General features: G+C 36.6%; 1 protein-coding gene across 1 annotated transcript in view; it reads right to left on the bottom strand.

Moving 5' to 3' along the window:
- The window catches only part of AVEN (apoptosis and caspase activation inhibitor), a 102691-nt gene that overhangs the window by 78284 nt on the left and 2919 nt on the right, over positions 1-21488 (bottom strand). Inside the window, exon 2 of the mRNA XM_075151797.1 lies at positions 1043-1223. Within this exon, the coding sequence (XP_075007898.1) occupies positions 1043-1223 (181 nt within the window). The remainder of the gene's footprint in view (positions 1-1042; positions 1224-21488) is intronic.

Consider the following 21488-nt stretch of genomic DNA (forward strand, 5'->3'; position numbering starts at 1 on the left):
TATCTACTTTGCTCCCCAGGCTATGTTACCTATCCAGCTCTGAGGTCCGTACCAGGCATCTTGACTCCAACATTGTTTACCATGCAACATACCATTCAGAAAAGTCAATACGCATCTCATGATCTCATGATTAAAACTGGCAATTTAGGCCCAATTCTGTAATGTTCATGCAAAACTGAACTTCAGAAACTGATTCTGGCACAGAGAAAGCAAGCTCTGGTTCTTGTTTCTTTACCATAGATAATTTCTAACTTATCCCTCCAAGCTGTGGCTGAAAAATCCAATTATTTAGATTTGAGAGATTTCAGAGCTTACAGGTTGCTCTAAAACACCCCATAATACATTGTTCACAGCTTTTTACTGAATGGTATTCCAACACAATGGCACATCAAGAGTTTCTAAAATAATTTTAGGTAACGGTTTTTTGTGCAACTCTCCATACTATTCATGTATAGCTAAAAAAAACAAAAAGGATCTAGTACAGCCTGTCCCTCCACCTCCTCCTTCTATTATCTCCTTTAAAGAGGGGAAAACAACTGATCTTTATTTTCAAGGAGAGTAACACTTGCTATTCATGCACACATCTGTACAGTGCTGATTACAAATCTTTGTCAAAACAAACAACAGCAAGCAGCTGCTTGACTGCTTTGCTGTGTTTAGTCATACTAGCAACCTTTTTTGTTTTCTGGAAAGCAACCTAATGACCAAGATCAGTAAGAAATTCATTGTCATTGAGCAAGAATAGGCTCAAAGTAACTGGATGCTGCACACACTCAGACCCATACATAGTTTCACGAGAAGGCTATAAATGCAGCAGCGCTCTTTTACTCCCTATCTGCCACAGCTCAATGCAGCCTGTATGCTATAAGGCTGCTCCCATGGAGACTTTGAACACTCCTAAATACATCAATGGCAGACTTACTGAGGCAGATAGCAATGGTATTCTAGGGTCCTGTTTCATCATCCAGGACAACAGCCAGAAAAGTAGCAACGTTTCAAAATGCAAAACTAAAAAACTATCCATAGAGTAAAAAATGCTTACCTGCTGAGCTAAGCAAAACACTGAAGTCTGTTCCTCTCTGTGATTCCCCACGTTCACTCTGTCCCTCTTTTTCTGTATCCTCATAGCGGCTCCAGTTGGAAAAAATCTTTCTTCTTGAATAGTTTTTCAGTTCTTCCCTCTCTTCTTCCTCTCGTGATTCAGTATCATCATCCTCCTCTACCTGTGACATTTAAATGGACAGCCAATAGCATTTTGTTCTGTATTTAGACAGTCATTCATAAAAACAGCTCCAACCACAGAATTAAAACCCAGAAAGACAAATCAGTCTGGATTCCCCTCAAAATTTTAGATCAGGTGCTACCATCTTCCTGAATTGTATATAATTCATCAGCAGTATAATTAAAAGCACGTAGTGAAGCTTCAGTTCTCACAGGGGTCAAGCAGTGACACTGATATAAGTTCCACTGGTATCCCTTCTGTTCTGGAAGCCCATAATGAACAGCTTCCTTCCTGAAACTGAGAGCAACGTGTAGGGAGCAGAACTAAGAATTTAATCACAATATCTCTGTCCAAGTGTTGCAGTGATACAGATGATAACTGGAAGAACTGACATTTGTAGAGCAGAATAGGAAAAAGATAACGTAACAAATACTGCAGAAAAACATCCGGAAAGGGTGATCTATGTAAGAACTTCCATTATAACCAACTACAGGTTCTTAACTACAGTAATATGGAATAATTAATCAAATGAATTTCCTTCATGAAAGCCATTTTACGGACATACACATGGAAAAATTAAATAGACTGCTGGAAGCCAATCTACTAGCCCAAATTCTTAAAAAGCTCTAGGGTAAAAAGGAGAACTCGTTGCAGAGTCAGCTTAAGATGCAAGCAAAATAGGCATTTGCCACAAATATTCAACAGCCATGGAAAACTCTCCCCTCCCTTGAATCCTCTGTATCAACAGAGCCCTCCTCTCCCAGAGCTTGGGGTTCAGCTGGAATGACTATCAGTTCACAAACAGAAAGATTTGCTTCCTGGAGGCAGGAGCACTCAACAGGCAAGAGAAGAACTGAGAGCAACCAGAAAAGTTCTGTACAAGATACTTTCTGCAGAGGTCTAAAGCTCTGAAAAGGTGGAGTGAGGGAGTCAAGAAAGAAGAAATTCCCACTGTGTCTGCTCCCAAACATTCCTGCTGATAGCTCCACTCTCTCTTCTCTACATTACTCCATCTCTCCTTTCACAAAGCAGTGTGCTGCTGCCATAAGATTAAATTTCACTGTCCCAACAATAAGTACATTCTTCATGACCAGAGCAGTGAAATTCAAGTTTATCTACACTGCTGCAAAGCCTAAAGCCATAAATAATTTAAATAGCAAGCTACGTTTCAGTAAGTCATTATATATCCATAAGCGAAAACACCCTTGCAGCTCACCACCAGACACTGGCTTTAAGGAGGACCTTGGCTTTGAGAGTTTAAACCAAAGGTAATCCTGAAATAAATGTGAAGAGCAATTATTTATGTTTAAAAAAAGCCCTTGTAAGTGAAGAGCTGCAACATCTTGTGTAGAAGGATTACTAAAATCTCTAGTAGTTACTGTGTTTCTAAAACTACATTAGGGTTTTTTTAAGCACATACTGTCAACTTACATACTGGTACAACATTGGACAACCTGGTAAAAACAACTGCACAAAGCCACTATCAGGAACAAATCACCATCACTTCATTAACTTGTTTTATAATCGATGAGCTGCTTTCATAGCTCAAGAAAAGACACAGAGCAATGCAACACATGTTTTAGACTGATTTTAGAAATCCATCGTGAAGAAGGCTTAGCTATTCCATAGAAAATTTTGTAGTTATGTTTTGGCTCAGCTAGACAAGGACAAACTGTTTGAGACTTTCATGTTCCTTTAGTGTCCAATTATGCGACAGAAAAACCTCTATCAACGCCAAATAAATCCCCGTTGCACACCAAATACTACATTTATATGCAAGTACATCATCATAAAAAGACGACCGACACAGACAAAAGAGTAGGAAGTAGCAGTTTGTGGACAGTGGAGCATTGCTACTCCGTAGTTCTGAAAATACAGTAAAAATGACCAAAAGTAGCAGTGAAGCTTGTTTCATGGCTTTTACACAAATATCCTCTGAAAGGCAAAGCATTTTCAAACACGATTGTGAGAGTTTAGATTCTCCCATGTCTGATGTCTTAAAAATGACTGCCCAGCATATCATTCAAGTAGCAAAATCAGAACTAGAGTAATAACTTCCCAAGAAAAATAATCCACCAATTTTCACAAACAAGCTTCTTCCAGCACTGTTTGAGAGATCTGTTAGGAACAGCATAAAGGAGTGGTAAAATCATCAAAGAGCTTAAAAACAGATTAAAAGCTGTCATAATTATACAAATATATTTCCAGTTGTCAAACAGCTGACAAGAAGGAAAATATTCTGTGCATTCTCACTGGTTCTGTGCCATTTTTAGGTAAATTCTCTTTTCTTTCTATTCATCAGATAAATACACTAAAATAGTTGTTGTGGACAAATGGCTGTTTGTGAGAGCAAGGGGATGAAGTCACAACTCTGTATTACCGGGGACTGATCCAGAGCTATAGTTTCCAGAGAACAAAGGCCAAATCCACTTATATCAAGATAAGAATCAACTTATTTCTCTCCTTTTCTTCTCCTATAAATTGAATGATTTGCTATAATCCAGCAAACTAGGTCTATAATTACTTACTATAGACCTGTTTAAAGGATTCACTCCTTTCAGCTGTCAACATAAATAATACAGGAGTATCACCTACTTATTTTAACAAGCTTCCAGTAAACTAATATGTATTCAAATGTTTTTTTCTTAAACTGGACTAAATTCTTTTTCACATTCTGTTATTAGCTATGTTATACAGCACACCTCAAGGAAATTTTGTTTCTTAGAAGTAAAATTATTAACTCGAACTCTAAGAAATAAACCACAAATTCACAGGAGTGTTAATAGCAGTTCTGCAACCTGGCTCCCCAAGTACTGTCCTGGGGTTTACTTTTGAAATTAGTAAACCTCAAGTACAACTCTGCTTACATTTCCAATAAATATTTAACGGAAAATTTTACATGATGCACTGCTGTGCTACAAGATAAAACTGCAAATAATCACATTTGAATGTTCAACTTTCAAACAACTTAAAGATACGTCTTCACCATTAAAATTATCAAATACATAAAAAAAACTCTGATCAATGAAGCTTCAGAAAATAATTTGCTTCTGCCATCTCACGAGACAGCTACCGTCTAAAGTAACAACCTCAGAAACACATAAACATAAATCTTCATTACTTTCCTCTTAGCTGCCTATTCAGCTAGACTACATGATGCTACCATTGTCATCATACCGTACTGAAAATGAGTCTTAATCAGTACAGAGCAAACATATGTCCTATGTGTAATGAAATAAAATAACTTCCCTCCTGCCCCATCCTCAAATAACAAATGATACAAGCTGAAACAAATTCTAGAAGCCAACTCAAATATAACCTTTAAAACAGTATTACTCAGGTAAGGAGAAAAACTTATGCCTTTAAACAGTATTGAACTACATCTACACATTATTGCTCAGTGCTATAATGCACCATGATATGACAGGAGGTATAATATTTATCTGCTGTGCCTCTGTTTCCAGTAGTATTACATGCATTACCATTTGCACATTTCATTGAAATTTTGGAAGTGGGGAAAGTATGCAAAAGCCCAATTGAACAAAACCAGGAAACCTTCAGACTGTTTTGCATATCAGAAGAACAAAAAAATATACAGTGTTCTCCCTAAACACTAAGTTCATCAAAGTCATTCAAACAACAGTGAAAGAGCCAAGATCCTCTGCAGAGGAGTTTGCACGATTTAGGGTCTTCCGCCAAGGAATGTATTTTCAGCCTTTACCAGAGCCTACGACTCCGCTTTCCTTCTGAAGGAAAGCAAATGCATAGCACACATGACCCCAATCTACAGTCTCAACCACAGCAAAAGGACATTTTAGTACACCCTCCTTTATATACTAATTTTGTATACTGGGTTGGGGACAGTATGGTATTGAGAAAAAATAGGAAAGCAGGCTTTTTGTTTGACTTTTCTTACAGACAAGAACATGTTGATGCACACAGTTCAGGAATGAAGGTGTCAAAATGAAGTAAACATTGTTCTGAACAGGCAATTTCCCCTGGGGTCATCCTTCTGCACTTCCCTGGAACCCAGAGTGGTTTGGATCAAACCAAGGCTGAAGTACACAATGGAGAATGTGCAACAGAGACCTCTTACATCCTGCTTCAATTACTCATCCACTCTTCACTGTAAGTGCAGTCAGTCCTAGCATGTTAAGCATACGTGTGCAAACACTCAACAAGAATTGTTGAGCTCACAGCCCTTTAAAAAAAAAACTAAAAGTGCATTAAAAGTCAGAGCTTCCACTAAGACTTTCTAAAACTGTATTTATTACCCTTAGGAAGCCACAGGAGTTAAGGCTTATAGCCCTCTTCCTGTTCAGTTCTCTTAACTCTGTAAGAAAAGTTTAAAACATTTAATCTTTGTCAGTACTTAGAATATTCTACAGTGACTGGGAGGAACACAGAAACAACATACATTCAGCTTGCCTTCTTTTGGGCCAACTGCCCTTCCCCATTATGTAGGTATCATGCATTATTAGATTTCTTATTTATTTTGTAGCATTTTTCCCAATTCTCTTCGTGAGAATGTCACTTTACAGAACGTATGAAAACATGGTTTGAGCTTTTTTGTTAATCTGTTAGAAAGAGCATACCTATTCCTCTTCTTTACCTTCTTCCCAAATTTATACAACACCCTTTTCATTTTATCTTGAGAAACTCTTTACAATTATATTGATCAAGTGCTACTTTTCCCCTTTGTTACTGTAATTTCTGTATTACTGTTTTGAATATTACACCTCTCAAAAACATACACATTTCCTTAATCTCTTCCATTCTTTATTAGGGACACTTACCTACAATACCCCAGACATCTTATATATCCACACAGAGTCCATAATAAACAGTTAACCACTTCCATGCATGGACACTTGCATGTTCATGGACGCTGATAACCACTGTCCACTCCACTACATTTGCTGCTCTCCCAACCAGCAACAACACACACCAATTTCTTGAGTAAACTTCTGTCTTGATCCCCTGTTTTTGAAACTACTGTAAGGCTGTGGCCAAGTGCGATGACATTCAGGTTTATCTGTCTCAATCCCAATTTCTCTTGTCATCAGGGGAAAAGGCTAGCAAGACAAAACGAAAATATCCTATGGGTTGAATGTGACCTAGATTATCAGCTGCACCATGAATGGGCATATATCTTTTCCTTATTTGTATTTAAAATAGTAAGGTGCCTGTGCAGAGCCAATTTCTCCTCTCCTCCTCATCCCAATTTGAGCAGCATCTATTACAGTCAAATTCTCACAGATGGAACTCGTAAGTCATAGGGTCAAAAAACCATACATAATTAAGCAACAAAGCAGTTTGCAATCTCTACACTTTAAATTGTTTCACAGAATAAAAGTCTGTACACAGAGGCTTGTATGCGTGACAATAAGTAAGGTAGCTTGGCTGATATTAACTACTGAGTGGTTCCTCTAGGCAGACGTAAGTGGAAATGTGAAAGACTTACATTTACACTTTAATTGCTCTTGGAAAGACATACCTGCTTTTAATTTCATGGTTCAAAGTTATTGCTGGTGTAACCAAACAGGAGCAATGAGATTACACCAGGAATTATCTTAGCACAATACGAATACAACACAATCTCAAAAAGATTTCATTTTTTTGTAACAGTGCTCATTAAATACACTTTTTTTACCTTAAATCCAGAAAAGTACAGGAGAATCCCCTGACAGCTTAATTTTCTCTATCACAATGATTGATAGGCTTATACTTTATGACAGTTATATATAGTATAACAATCTTAAAAAAAGTTGTTCTGATTTTCCACATTTACCTAATTAGAACCCCTAGATATATGTCCCTCTTCTCTGTCTTGTAAGTAATTAGAGATTTATTAACATTAAATCTAAAATTGGCAAAGGAATACATTATCTGATTTATTGCGGTGGAAATTTAATGGGCCCTCTCAAATACGAACTGTACATTATATTAAAGAAAAGCAGAATATATATTCAGAATTATGGCAAACAAAATTTTAATGCATTTTAAATGCATTTCTTTGATTAATGTTATTATTTTACAAAAGACAAAGTATAGTGCAGTTTTATTGATACTGATGCAAGTTTGTAGGTGTTTAGAATCAAGATGTCCTTGCCTACAGGAAATAATACAGAATCTTTATGAAGTTACCTAGACAGACCGCTGAAATTCAATGATAGAATTTGAAATGCTATTCACAATGATATAGACAAACAGGAATTTAGTTTTAAAAATAATAAAAAAAACCCAATGCTAATTAACAAGGTAAACATGTCTGTCAGTATATTATATACATAATCCATTATCTGGGAAAATCCCATGAAGCATGCCAACACATTTTTCTGTCTACCTAGAAATATTAATGATAAATTTCTGTATAGAGAAAAAAGAGCAAGTTAGAACAATATAAAAAGGTCAGTACGAAGTAAGAGTAGAATACAATCCCCCAAACTATTCTTATTTAGTACTCTTAATCCAGAGTTTAGAAAAGCAAATGAAATAGAAGATTTGTGAATTTCCCCCCAAAATCAGATTTTCCTAATGCAGTGATACCATAAGATACCATTGCTTCTTTCAGAGACAGAAAAGAATATTTTGTAATAATACTCACCAACACCTGCCAAAAACTGTGAGCTGTTGGCTTATCTATACTGATTTGTTTTCAATAGACATATTCACAAGTCTGACCACAATAACAAGGAAAAAGTAAATATAATAATCTATTAATAATCTATATAATAATATAAAATCACCAAATTATTTGGCTTCAAAGTACCTGCCTATTCTATGTATGAGATGCAAATACTTGGAACTGATTAAAAACTTCAAATGAATGAGACCGTTTTTTCATTACTGTTTAACTGAAAAAAACACCTCTAAAAATATTCTTTGCACTCAGTGAAGTTATAACATGATCAAGCACCAGGAGGCTACAAGTCATACTTCATCTTTCTCACAGATCATTATTAATATTTCCACAAGCTATAGCCATATTTTGTATGAATCTTATGCCTCACTGAATTGGAACAGCTTCTATTAGGAGCCAAATCTCTCCCTTAGACTCACTGAGCCGGGGCGGGGGAAAAAAAAAAAAAAGCCCCACAGGCAAACAGTTTGGTTATGTTGTTTGTAACTACTGATTTAAACGGCAGACTATCTTCCCTTTCAAAGAACTAGAAAAGAATCCATAAATACTGATGTTCACTTTCCACTGCTATCTCAGAAATACCTCTGTAACCTGCTAGCAATGATTAGCTGCATGGTCCTTCAAATGGGTGGCTTACAGGGGCAAAATGAACCAACCTTTACTACCCACCGCTGAAGTTTTGTACTGCAGCTTCTAAAGACCCAGTTTGAAAACTGTTGACTCATAGATAAAATAAACTTAATAACCATGCAATGTACGTTCACAGGAAGAAAGTCTCAAAAGCTCTATTCTCTAACATTAGAAGTAGACTTGGGAACTTGTAAAGCCTGTCAAGTAAGTATTTATTTCGGAAACTGCATATTTCAAGACTTCGCTCATTAGATACAGGATTTTACAAACTACAAAGCCACTAGCTAAAATTTAGCTCTACTCATTTAGATTAAAATTCCAAACTGAAGGAAATTTGATGGGGCATGTTGTGAGAACAGTATCATTATAAATTCAGCATTCATTCTGCACTAATTGGGAAACTCAGTAGAGAATCAACAAGCTGCGTTAACTGTAGGAGAAGAAACTGCCTCCCTTCCCCAAGGCTGAGCCATGCTGCGAGCAAAGAACCTGTAGGAAGCTTGTCCAGCTGCTGCCTATAGATAAAGAGACTTTTAATTTTCTAAACTTGCCAAGCCAATACATTTCCACCAACAGAAAGTCAACTGTACTTTTTCTTTAATTCAGTGGAAATGATTATATGAAAGTTACTGGCAACTATGCAAACTCATCAAGCAATTTACATAAAATTGTCACATGGACCTGCACAAAACCTGGCAGCTCTATTACTTTCAAATTGACACTAACTTAAGCAAGCTGAATGTTTTTCTTACAAACATTCAGTCAAAAATATGAGTGCAAACATAAAATAGGAGCCTCTGTCTTGACAGAAATAACAGGTTTCAAGAAAACCTTACAAAGTAAGTATATTGCCACAAAGGTTATAGCATTTTCAGTTAGATTACTGATAGTTCCTGTGCATAGGCTCTATTTGTCAAAGTCAGGGGGTTTATATATTGCATACATATGGATCCACATATAAAAGTGTTCTATGTCATGTTCTAAAACCAAATTCTACTTAGTATTCTGGATAGGTTAAGTAAAATTTCTATAGAAAGCTACTTGTTCTTACCAAATCTGCCGTTCCTCAATAGAAGTATCCTGAGCTACATTAGAGATTGACTGTATTCAGAAATTGATTGAGTTCTTATGTGTTAATGTCACAGTATTATAGACTAATCCAAGCTGAAAGGGATTGCAAGAGGTGATTTCATCCAACCACCTACTCAAAAGAAGGTCAAAACTGAAATCAGACCAAGCAGGTTGGGGCTTTGTCCACTCAGGGCTTGAAAACCTCCAATGGTACACCTAATTCTTAGTGTTTAGTTTTTTTGTTTTATTCTAGCACTTCTAAAATTGCCAAAGCAGTTATATTAACAGCTTTAACAATAACTTGTAAAGAACACACATGAGGAGTTCTGTAACATCAAGGAATCAAAGTTTATTGAGGGTATATGTTCACCTCAACAGTTCAATAACAGACTTTTTAAAGGATGTTGCTATTTTGCCAGTCTTCATGAGTCACTGAGTAAGACAGCCTCTCTCGATAAACATATATCTATTATAAACTGATATGTATTGAAAAGCTTTGTACTTCTGCAACCATATCAATGATGAAGTAAAAGTATGACAAATGATGTAAAACGCTCACTCAAAGCAGCATCCCTCTGCAGAACAGAGAAAAATTTGAGTCTTGATCTTAACCCACAAAGGTTACTTCATAAACTTAACAAAGTCTGCTCAAAAGAGCAAAGTTTAGAGAAAACCTCAGTTATACAGACAAGTCTAATGTTTATTTAACACCCCCTACATGCACAGTTTTAGAATAAAACCAACACAAATCCAGCAGCTTTCTACCAAGATCAAAACCAACATGTTGAAGAAGCTTCAGGGTTTCTCATGCAAGGAAAAATATGTGACAAAGTTTCTCAATAGATCAATTTTTTGCCACAACGAACAAAAAAGAAAAGAAAAACCCACAAAAAAAAGAAAAAACCCCCAACCTTTTGAAAGACTTCAGCTGTGCCATATTACGAATGAAAAGAGTTCTCCAAAACTTATGTTACATTTGAATAACAAGATAACTATTTCCCCCCTTTAAATTCAAAAATATTTGATAATATTTAGTACCAATTTAAAAGTTTAGGTTTTTTAAAATTCATCTATTTTGCAAAAAGGAAAGCACATAAGGAGTAAGACATTATTTTGCTATGGATTTCAAAGCATGAAATGTTTTGGCACAGCATTGAAGAAGAAAAAATTCTGAAAGACACCAAATAGAACAGTATTCTTTGAAATTGTACACCTAAACTGGCAGAAAAATAATCAATAGTTTTCTTTTACCTACCGTTAACCTTCTGCCAGCTTAAGTTCCTTGTATCAGTTCACAGCAGAATCAGACAAGCACAAATAATGGTTAGATAGGCTGGAAGCATGCCATGAAACATGGGATCTGGGAAGGGGGTCCTTCCTTTATATCTGGCGGCCGTTATCTGCTAGATTGGCTAAGTGTACTGGTAAGCCATATCTTGGCTTTAATTTCCTGCAATGTTAAACTTGTTTTTCAAAGCCAATTTTGTTTTCTCCTTCCATTAATGACTTGCAGATTCTCCATTACTATTCCTGTTCCACATAATACATGTGGACACACAGGTGTTCTTTGTTAAATTCACATATTTTTAAATAAAAATTGAAAAAAGATACTTTGCTACAAATATTTATGTTGATTGGTAAAACTTTCAACATGAACTTTAGAACCTTCGTGACTGGTTTTAGTCCCCTTTTTCAGTTACTGCTTTAAGATAGTCACTGAGACATGTGTAATGCATCATTTTAGACGTTCAGTATACAAGTATTGATGTTTGGTTCACAAACATATTGCAAACACAAAAATATTCACATAATGAAAATTAAAGCTGTAAAAGGAGACTACTAATTTGAAACCCTAAAAAGGTACTATGTAAGAAATTCAAAAGGACTGCATTCTACTTTCCTCCCCCCTTTCACTATGTCTGCAACATTGTCATAGCACAGTCCTTAAGTTTTTCATCTTTCATTACTAATATACTGCCATTTCCTAATTATAATTTCACATGCTACTGAAAAAACTCACATCTCTACCACCCTTCTATCAACAAACTGCCAGATGCAGCTATCATGCATTTTTGAAATTAAGTTGCATTATTACATTCATGGTGTGGCACGACGAAGCAGTAAGACTTCAGTTACAAATAGCCTCATTTGATGATATTTTCAGAAAGAGGGGTCAAAAAGCAATAATTTTTAGGACCAAGACACAGCTACAGAGTAAGTCAATGAACAATAAATTATATAAAAGATGCTAAGCATAAAAAGTAGATTGCCTAACACGCAAACAAAATGCATAACTATAAAGCTGAATGCAAACCCACGTACCAAGGAACAAGCAAGCAGGAGATATATATATTGAATGACACTGATTAAAAAAAGAATCAGGTCACATTAGACAAAATAACCACATATTACAGCAATGCTACATCAAAAAGATACTATTCTTAACTCCCAGGGTTTTAAACAGCATTTCTGAGACCAATACTAAAATTAATTTCTTTCTTTAGATGGTGGAAAAACAGAAAAGAAGCAGAGAGTGCTAACTACCCACTTGATAAACAGACACCAAAACCCTCCTTCTTCCTTGTCTTTTCAATGATGTGAGAAATGTATGGGCTGGTCAGTGAGGAAGCCCAGTTCTTCTCCCTTCCATTTTCATAGATGTCTGCAAACCACACAGTCAACATAGTGATGCAAGGAAAGGGGAAATGAGCAAAAAAGTAATTCACCAAGGATACGCTTCCAAACTTAGAGATTGCCATCCCTGCCTCATAATCAAGGCAGGATTTCCCTGACAGTGTAACCAAGCGGTGCAAAAAGCAGCCACTCACACCCTCCATTATCAACTTTCCTTGTTCAAGTCAGTAGCCCTCTTCCTAGCACCAACTCAGCAAGAAAGAGGAGCTAATCAGCTGGAGTTCCCTCAGGCACCGTGCAATGTGCTGTCCCATAACGCAGCAAATTACTGCCAAACATCCGATTTGTGGTGGGTTTGCCTCCAAGAAAGATAGGCTTGTGTTGAATCCACATGCACTGTAATTCAAAATATAGCTGCATGATGGATAATGTGTCTCTATGATGCTCCTCCAAAACAAAAGGCAGCAACACACCACACACCCCATTTTCAAGCTCTTTTAATAGCATAGCTCAAAGATGGTACAGGTAGTCCTCCTATATGTCCTCCAACTGCTATACTATAGTTTGAGAATTAATGATGAACATGTTTAGGGATTCTGCCTATATATCAAAATATCAACATAACACAGATAAAAAAAGATGTAGAGACATCACACTGTCCTGATTCGGGTAAGTTAGAAGCAGAATTTTATACCACCAATGTGTGGCATGCACTTGGTCTCAAAGCAGTGGCCCGCTGCAAGCAACAGAAATACGAGAATTTATCAAAAACCTCTAACAACCACATCACCGCTGTACACTTTTGACAGAAACATAAAACTTTCTCCAGCAAAAATAGTTGTGTTTGTCCTGAAATGACCTGAGAACAGATGGGGACTGGGGCGTAAGAGAGGGGGGTGCCAAAACAAAGCATCTCAAAGAGATAGTGTAAATAAATACAATCCATGTTTATTCAGCTACTGCAGAACTACAGCATTTTATCCAGAAAGTGGAAATAAATTCAATGCTCTTCTCTGCACAAATGCATTTCAAGTCACATCTCCCACATCCCATGAGAATACAGTGACTCTACATACTCTGAAATGGGTGATCTAGCCTGTTTTCTCAGCCAGACCTATTCTACTTAATACAGCAACTGGACACTCCCGGCAGGAGAACTCAAGAAGCTGGTGGCCTATGCGCCATGCAGATGCCCAACCACCACACACACATGCAAGAAAAAAAGAAACAAAAAAACCATAACACTTCATGTCATTCTTGCTTTCATTCCTGCTCTATCTTTATGACAATATCATGTTTTTACATAAAGTACAAAGGGACTGACAAAAAGGAATTGAGGGAAATTCAGTTCAGAAAGTATTTAAAGTCCAGTGGCAGGTCACTTATCTGAGAAGTGAAAAAAACCTGACTGCACTTTGTATTCGAAAGTGGGAGAAAAAAGACCACAGCTTGAATTTGTTCCTTTTCTCCACATTCTCCAAATCCTTCGCTTCATTACTCATTGCAGATTGAAACCTTTTCATCATGCACTCTCTGTATCTAAAACAGGCTCTGTGTGTCCACTGACTGCCTTTTTACAAAAAAGCATCACTGCTAATGGCTCCGTAACCTTATGCACAAGCTGTTTCTAATGTTCTAACTGGCAGACACAAGGATGATTTCGCTATGTATTTTGAGAAAGAGCTGAAAATAATACATTACTTCATTAAGAGACATTTCTTCTGCATCATCAACAGCATTTTCAGTGGCTAACAAAATACAATAAGGCAAGAAAATAAACTATTATTATTGATAAGCGCATCAATATGCTTTGCTGTCTCACTGAAAATAATTAAACCACTTCTCATTATACTTCCTCCTTCAAGGTCTCACATAATTTAGATAAGATTTTTTCCCCCTCCAATTATTCAACAGAAAACAAGCATTTGTAAAAGTCACTTAATTGCAATTCTTGGCAGGCAGCTTAGACAAGATAGTATAGGTATTTGCAAATTCTTTTGCTTTTATGCTTTATTTTTTTCCAGACTACACCTAATGAAATGCAAAGACAAAAAAAAAAATCTTGACATTTAATATTTTGTGCATTACACTTTATGATTTTTCAACAGTATTAATAAGATTAAATAGTATTGCCAAATGTTAAATCTATGCCATCATTACAGTGACACACATGACAGAGTAAGTTAAAAATTATTTCTCCAAAAGTATTAATGGGGAAGAGGTCATACACATACGTTTGTATGTTCACAGTCTTTTCATATTGGCATATTTACCTATTGATGAATTTGTAGTGAGCCTCCAGTGATTTTTAAGCATTGCCTCTCATTAACAGAAACAATTTACTTCCTTATTGCTCACCTAGACATCATAGCTCTTCCAGTACAAGTTCAAGTTTCCATCATAAACCGATTTTTCAACTTGAGGGAAAAAGGAAAAGTTAATGCTTTTTTTTTCCTTTAGACTAAGGAAGGAAGAGCCTCAAGAGAGGTTCTTTCATGAAAAGAGAAAAAATATCCCTGCAAAGAGTAATCCTCTTCACTAGTTTGCTCTATTGGTGACCTTTAGAGAGATCTACCAAAGCTAAAGAGAAACTTAATTAGCAGAAGGGGCAGCTGAGAGAACAGGTAGCATGAAGAAAAAAGCTTTTAGTCTTTATTGTACAGGATGAGAATTTTTGAGAGAGGGATGAAATCCTAAGACTGCTTCATAAATGTTGGATACTGGAACTCATCACTTTGGGTTAGCTAAAGAGAGAATTAGCCAAGAGAGACATCCTATTCTGAAACCTATGTTTTGCACAACAAGAATGATGCTCCAGTTAAAGGGAAAAACATCTCATGAAGCACACAGGAAAGAGACTTGTTCTTGAAGTTTTTACATAAAACTGTTGCTGCTCCAACACTCACAAAGTATGGTTCTAGAAGCTGTCTTACTAAATTCAAGAGCAAAAAATATTCTCTCCCCTTGATTTTTAAAATGTTTTATGGGCAATTCAAACAGATTAGTCATGTGACTAGTGTGAACTATAGTCCTCTACAATATGTAACTCGTAGACAAAGAGTGTAACCAAAGTTTCCTCCCCAAAAAGTATCATTGCAGTTGCAGAAAACCAACGTGAAATAACAGAAGAAAAAGTCCAGATCCTGACAAGTTCTTATGTTCAAACCTATTTACAGCTGGAGAAAAAACCATGACTCCTATCTAGACAGAACATCTGTAAAAAGCCTATCATTAAACAAGGTTCAAATAATTCTATACAAACAGATGTAAACCTATCAAGCGCTCATGAAAAACTCCACTGTGTATTGTATCTCCATGTTTATTCTGCAACTATCAGCCTCTTGAGAGGCCCAAGAAGCAGTAATGTTGTTTCATTTTCAAATCATCTTTATGAAATTGTTTTATAACTACACCAGGGTGGTATAGTACCGTGGATGTTGTCAAATATCTGTCTTTCCATTCACTCAGAAAAAACCCTTTTTTATTTGTATATTAAATCTGAATGCAACAGGTGAAATCCTCTGAAAGGTATTTTTCAAAATGGCCTTAAAGAATGTGCTTCCCTAAACCCAACATGTATCATGAGATAAAATAGTGGAGAATCATTGACCGAGGTCCTCAACGCCCTAATGCCATACTTATTAAAACAAGATGTTAAAATGTCATTTTATTTTGCCATTGGTCTAGAGTATAATTCCAAAAAGTAAGAGCTACTGCAGAATGATGCTCTGATCCTGCAGTTAACACTACTGTGAAAAAGCTCCAAGAATCATTTAGAACTTGCTGAAAGTACAAACACATCCAAATTACCAACAAGGTAAAGGAGGACTGGGCTGTACTTGTTGGGATGCACTATGATCCCAGGATTTTATGTGCACATCACATCTTTACCTGTAACAGTTTGCACTGGTTGCCAGCCTGAGGTGCATACAGAACACTAACTGCAGGAGAACTTTGCATCCATTTTGCAGTGGTGAGCTCTAAACAGTGCTCAACTGTCTGGACAACTGGTGGACAACTTCAACTGTGGTTCCATCAGGAGGGAAACCACTTTGAGTCACCAGTATTACACTCAAGTGTATCTCACAAGGCAAATTTGCACCAAAAAACCCATCCTTGACAGTAACTCAAACTAAGTACAAAGAGCCATGCCAAAAATACTGAAGGAACTAACTTTTCTCATTAGCACAATTCATTTTTGAATTTTACCTCTACAAATAAATTTCACTCTGAGACAATAACCTTTTAACATCCTTGCTAAGAATTAGGGTGAAGTGGAAGGAAAAGAAGTAAGTATGGGAGTATGGGATCATTTGAGCTTCTGTTGCCTCCATGGGCGTGCTACTTAGTGTTACAAATTAACAGGAACATAATAAGCCACTGAAGTCAGCAAAGCAGCATAACCTGAGTAGTACAGCCTGAAACAGAATACAGAAAGGAAAATAAAAAAAAAACCCACCACACCAAAAAACAAACCCTTAGTTTGTCAGGCAATCAGAGGAAGTTCAAGGCCTCACAACATGTCAGTGACAGAGCAGTAGCTTAGGAAGAGCTGTGGCCCAGAATCATCACTCTGTTCTCTACAAGACAGAGATCCTGGCTATTCCAGGGTTAAAGAGAGAGTCTGTATAGTCTGTAACTGTGCGGTTATCCTCTGGAAAAAGTGAAGCAGGAATAGAAACAGGACCTTGAGGCATGGTTCTCACACTCCAGCAGTTTTACGGATTTTACCAGCAGGATGTATTATTAAGTCTACCTGCAGAAGAGTTAAAGCCTTATTTAAAAAAAAATAATGAAAAACCACATGCACATAAAAATACAGAGGAATCGCATACATGAAAGACAACAGTGGGAAATGGACCCCCTCTATGCCTTACCACAGAACACCAAATCACACAGGCTTGAAATCCTTTGATTAGGAAAACCTGTAAGAAATATTCCTCTGTACTTGTTTTAAGGCTCTAAATCACCACTAAATTAATAATCAGCAATTTTTTATTTCTTTAAAATACAGTGAAACCTTCCGACAGCTACAAAAGGCTGTGCAGCACCATTAGACTGGCTGGAAACCCATAACATGGCTCCTGAAACTATCCAGTTACTTTTGTGAGGAAAACAGAAGCAGTATTTTATGGAATAATTTTTTAATCAAATTTCATCACTTCTACAAATTTGTTTATTCTTCAGCATAAATGCCTACTATCTCTCATTTGATGTACCTACACAAAACCTTGTATGATGTTCTCTGGGACCAACTACTCATCCCAGTAGGACAACAAGATTTTTAGCTCAGAATTACTAAGCGTTCCCTTCCTACAAATAACTTTCCTTCGGAGTTGTGTTTGGAACAAATACCCAGTAGCAAGTCCTAATAATTCATACGTATGTGTGATTTTCATATGTTCTGCTGTATGTTCAGAAAACATCACCCTGAGATGAGCAAAACATTCCCACTCCATGATGTGCACACATCCTTACTCTTCATCATTTAATTCAGGCACTTTCCCCGCCCGAGGAGCGCGGCTGTGCCGTACGGCAGCATGGGCAGCCACCAGCGCTAAGGGGTAGGCTGCCTGCCCCACCCACTGGTCCCTACCAGCATCATTTCATCGCCAAGATGGACAGATGGATGGATTCTTAAATCCGTAGTTTTAGTTCTTCCCTAAATTTGAAAACTTTTAGTTAAATATGATGGGAAGTTCTTAGGAGAGCTTCTCCATTATTCAAGGTATTACCATTTTACATTTCTCCTGAATAAAATCCACTCAATTTTATGGGATAATTAAATCTAAATAAGGTAATGATTGAAAGTTGTGTTTCATACAATTAACAAAATAGGGAGCTGATAAGGTTATTTGTTTAAGCTAGCACATTTTCAGGACAACCTTTTTGAAAGTTACCAAATTACTACCTTAGAGACTTGAGGGAAAAAAGAGGAACAAAAGCATTTAAGTAGGTGAGGACAAAAATGCACAGCCATCCAAATGATAAAAAAAACCAAGCTCTTCCCAAGGAAGTTACACAAAAAAAAAAGAAGTCAGACATGAAGCTGTTACGCAGCAATGATGCTGCATGTTCCCCTGTGTAATGGGATGCTTTCAGTACAAGTGTCTCAAGTTAAATCAGCAGGGAAGTGGATAAAATACAATGAAAGGCTAACAATAAATATCACAAAACCATTCCATGCTAAACAATCAGGGATTATTACAAAATGTTGCAGTCCCCAGCGCTGTGAAAAGCAGGTTTCTCTATTGTCTAGAAACTGAAAAGAATAAATTCACTTGGGCTGGATAAAAAGCATTTATCTTTGCCATTGCAAAGACAGCCTCGAAAAAATAAAAGAAAAAAAATAGGGCTGTGAGCAGGCTCAGTAACCTTCACCATACTCTTAAAACCTCTGACAATATTTTTCTGTACCAATCTCCATATACTTTGTACACAATGCATTACACAATCTATCTACCCTTTCAGTCACAATTATTATTCCCAATGCCCAAATTAAACCTCCTCTTTCTTAATAATGTTGTTCTTCTTGTCCTGCCTAAAATGGATCTGTTTGCAGCAACCTTCCTACTTAATGCAACATTGCTATCCAGGCCTCCCCAAAGAGTCTTTGCCAGACAAAAAAAAAAAAAAAAAAAAGGGGGGGGGGGGCAGGGAAGAGAGAACCAGGTCCTTCAACCTCTCCTCCTAGGTCATACCTTCTAGACTTCACATCTTTCTTCATTCCTTCCCTCTGAACTTTCCCCAGCTGGTCCAACTGATACTTTCTCATCCATTAAGCTGCCAGTTCCCTTCTATAAAATTGCAGCTTAACCAGTCACACACCTCTGCAGTTTTTTCCTACATAAATGCAGTTGTATTGTATTTGACTTGAATTACACCTTAATGCAGGCTGTTTCTCCCATTTGTTGAGACTGTGTTCTGTGCTCCACCCTCCTGCCTACCCTTCCAGCTTAGCACTGTCTGCAAATTTTAACACTGTATATTTTACTCCTTCATCAGAATTATTAATAGAAACACTGCACATGAGCAGATACAGAATGAAGCCTTGCAAAATCCCATTTAACAAACACCAGTTTGACACTGAACCAACCCTAAAGAAGTTTCCAATCAGTTGTTCACACACTTTTCAAGAGGCTTAATCTAAATCAATACACTCAAAATAAAATAATCCACACTTCATTCACAATCAGTTAGTGCCTCTTCACACCTCATCACAATAGAGAAACTCCTGAGAAGCAAAGCTCTTCGCACCTAATTATTAATTAAGTACAGCTCATAAATTGATGTACATTAATCTAAATAAGTTTTTTCCTAGCTGCTTTTGAGAACATTAACATAAAACATCAAAAGATTTATTGTGTCCAAGATCCAGAAACCTATTCTTCTCCTATTTGCACAAGCTCTGTTACAGTATTCTAAAGGAAATCAAATGTATCTGTATCTGAAAAATCCAAACTTCTGTTACCGTGCCTGTGAACAGATTGCTTTTTGCAGTTGCTTAGACTGTAAAGATTTAGCTCATACTAATTAGGAAAAATTTATCTGATGCTGACAGCATTAGATGTTCTCTTAGATCAGTTCTACATGTGCATGGACCACAAGAATGAAGATATAATAAACACTAAATAAATGTGATGTCATCTTGAAACGAACCATAAGTAAGAAAGATTGCACTAAAATCGATCTGTTAACCTCCATTCTTTAACAATAAAATATTTACTGCAACCAATGCCCAAAGCCAGAAAAGGAACATTGAAATAGACCTTCCAATTCCAACTGCACTGAAGTAATAGCATGCATCACATGCCCACTTGGGGTATCACTGAAAAGAAAGTTAAAAGAATAGTTTGTAAATTGCGAATACAATAAACAAAGGACAAAAGAAAGTCTCCTTAAACCCCCCCACAAAAGGATGTAGTCAAGGACCATCAAAATAAAACTCAGTATCATGTCTACAATTTCAGAAAGTTGGTTTTGTTTTAATATATTATCTTTCATAGAGAGCAATTTAAAAATTCTGACAGTACATAAAATATGAATTCTGAGCAAGTTAGAGGAGTTAGAATAAAAATAGGAGATAATATCGGGCCAACGTCAATCAGACCTTTTACTTTAAGCATTATAATTCCACATCATTTTACTAAAAATGAGTAATTGCGAATGCGTTCTATTTATTTAACATAGAACAGACGAGTTAAAGCAGACAGTAACAACGGAAAATTATTCAAGATGACAGATCTACAAAGAAATCTGCCATTTGGTAAACCAGCTGGTCATAATTAGACTCGGACTCATTTTTGAAGGGAGGACACAGAATCTTCAGTAATCAAGCCAGTTAAATCAACATGCACACGTTACAAAAAGACCTAACAAGTGCAAGATCCTTTTTCCTCTTCACAAGGAATAAGAACACTTTTCCTCACAGTTTCTAAACCAATTCCATGTTTGAGAGAGGCAGCATCTTGTTTCAAGAGCGGAGCTGGGGAGTTCCTCAGAGAGCTATCTCCTCGAGAACTGACAGAAATCATGAAAGCTTTCATCTTTAAGACTCTGATCCATAGCTGGATCTACCATGCAGGGAATGAGTAAGTCAATTATTTATAAACAAATAGCACCCAGCAGAGGAGGGGAGAACTGACTCAGCATGTACTGGGTCTTGACTGACCAGCCATTACTAAAAACAAAGAATTACATTACACTTACAGTAGTGTAAAACATGTAAAGTGGTGTCCAGCCTTCACTGGTTCACAAAAAACTGAGAACTGAACATGCCACCACTACACTTTCTTCTCCCTGCTGTAAATAACGTCCTCCTGTAGCTGCAAAGGAGATGAGCTTAGGAACCATTAAATTAAAACATCCAAAACACAAAATTTGAAGATGAATAGTAGTTTTAAATGAAAGCAATTGACTAAAAAATATTGCTGCCAAAATACTATGCAATTTAATGCCAATTTCTACTTCACTGTAAAAATTGTTAAGTATTTCCAAGAGTTTTTAATGAAGTTTGGTTTTATTAACACTCTTATTACACTTTACTGAATCTATTCACCTGTAATTTTACTTGCATTTTACTGGTCTGTTCACAGCAGACTCAACAAATCCAAATCCAGTCAGTTTAATACAATTTGATGTAGATCATGTCATAAAGCTTTCCATAATTGAAGACACAATAAAGAAGAAACTTCTCAGGCAACAACTAAAGTTCCAGCAATAAAGAATTACTTAAATATCAAGCTTAGCAGCACTAGTTTTATAAACAAATGGGGTATAAACAAATAA

Source organism: Calonectris borealis, chromosome 5 (assembly GCF_964195595.1).
Source record: "Calonectris borealis chromosome 5, bCalBor7.hap1.2, whole genome shotgun sequence".
Classification (NCBI taxonomy): Eukaryota; Metazoa; Chordata; class Aves; order Procellariiformes; family Procellariidae; genus Calonectris; species Calonectris borealis.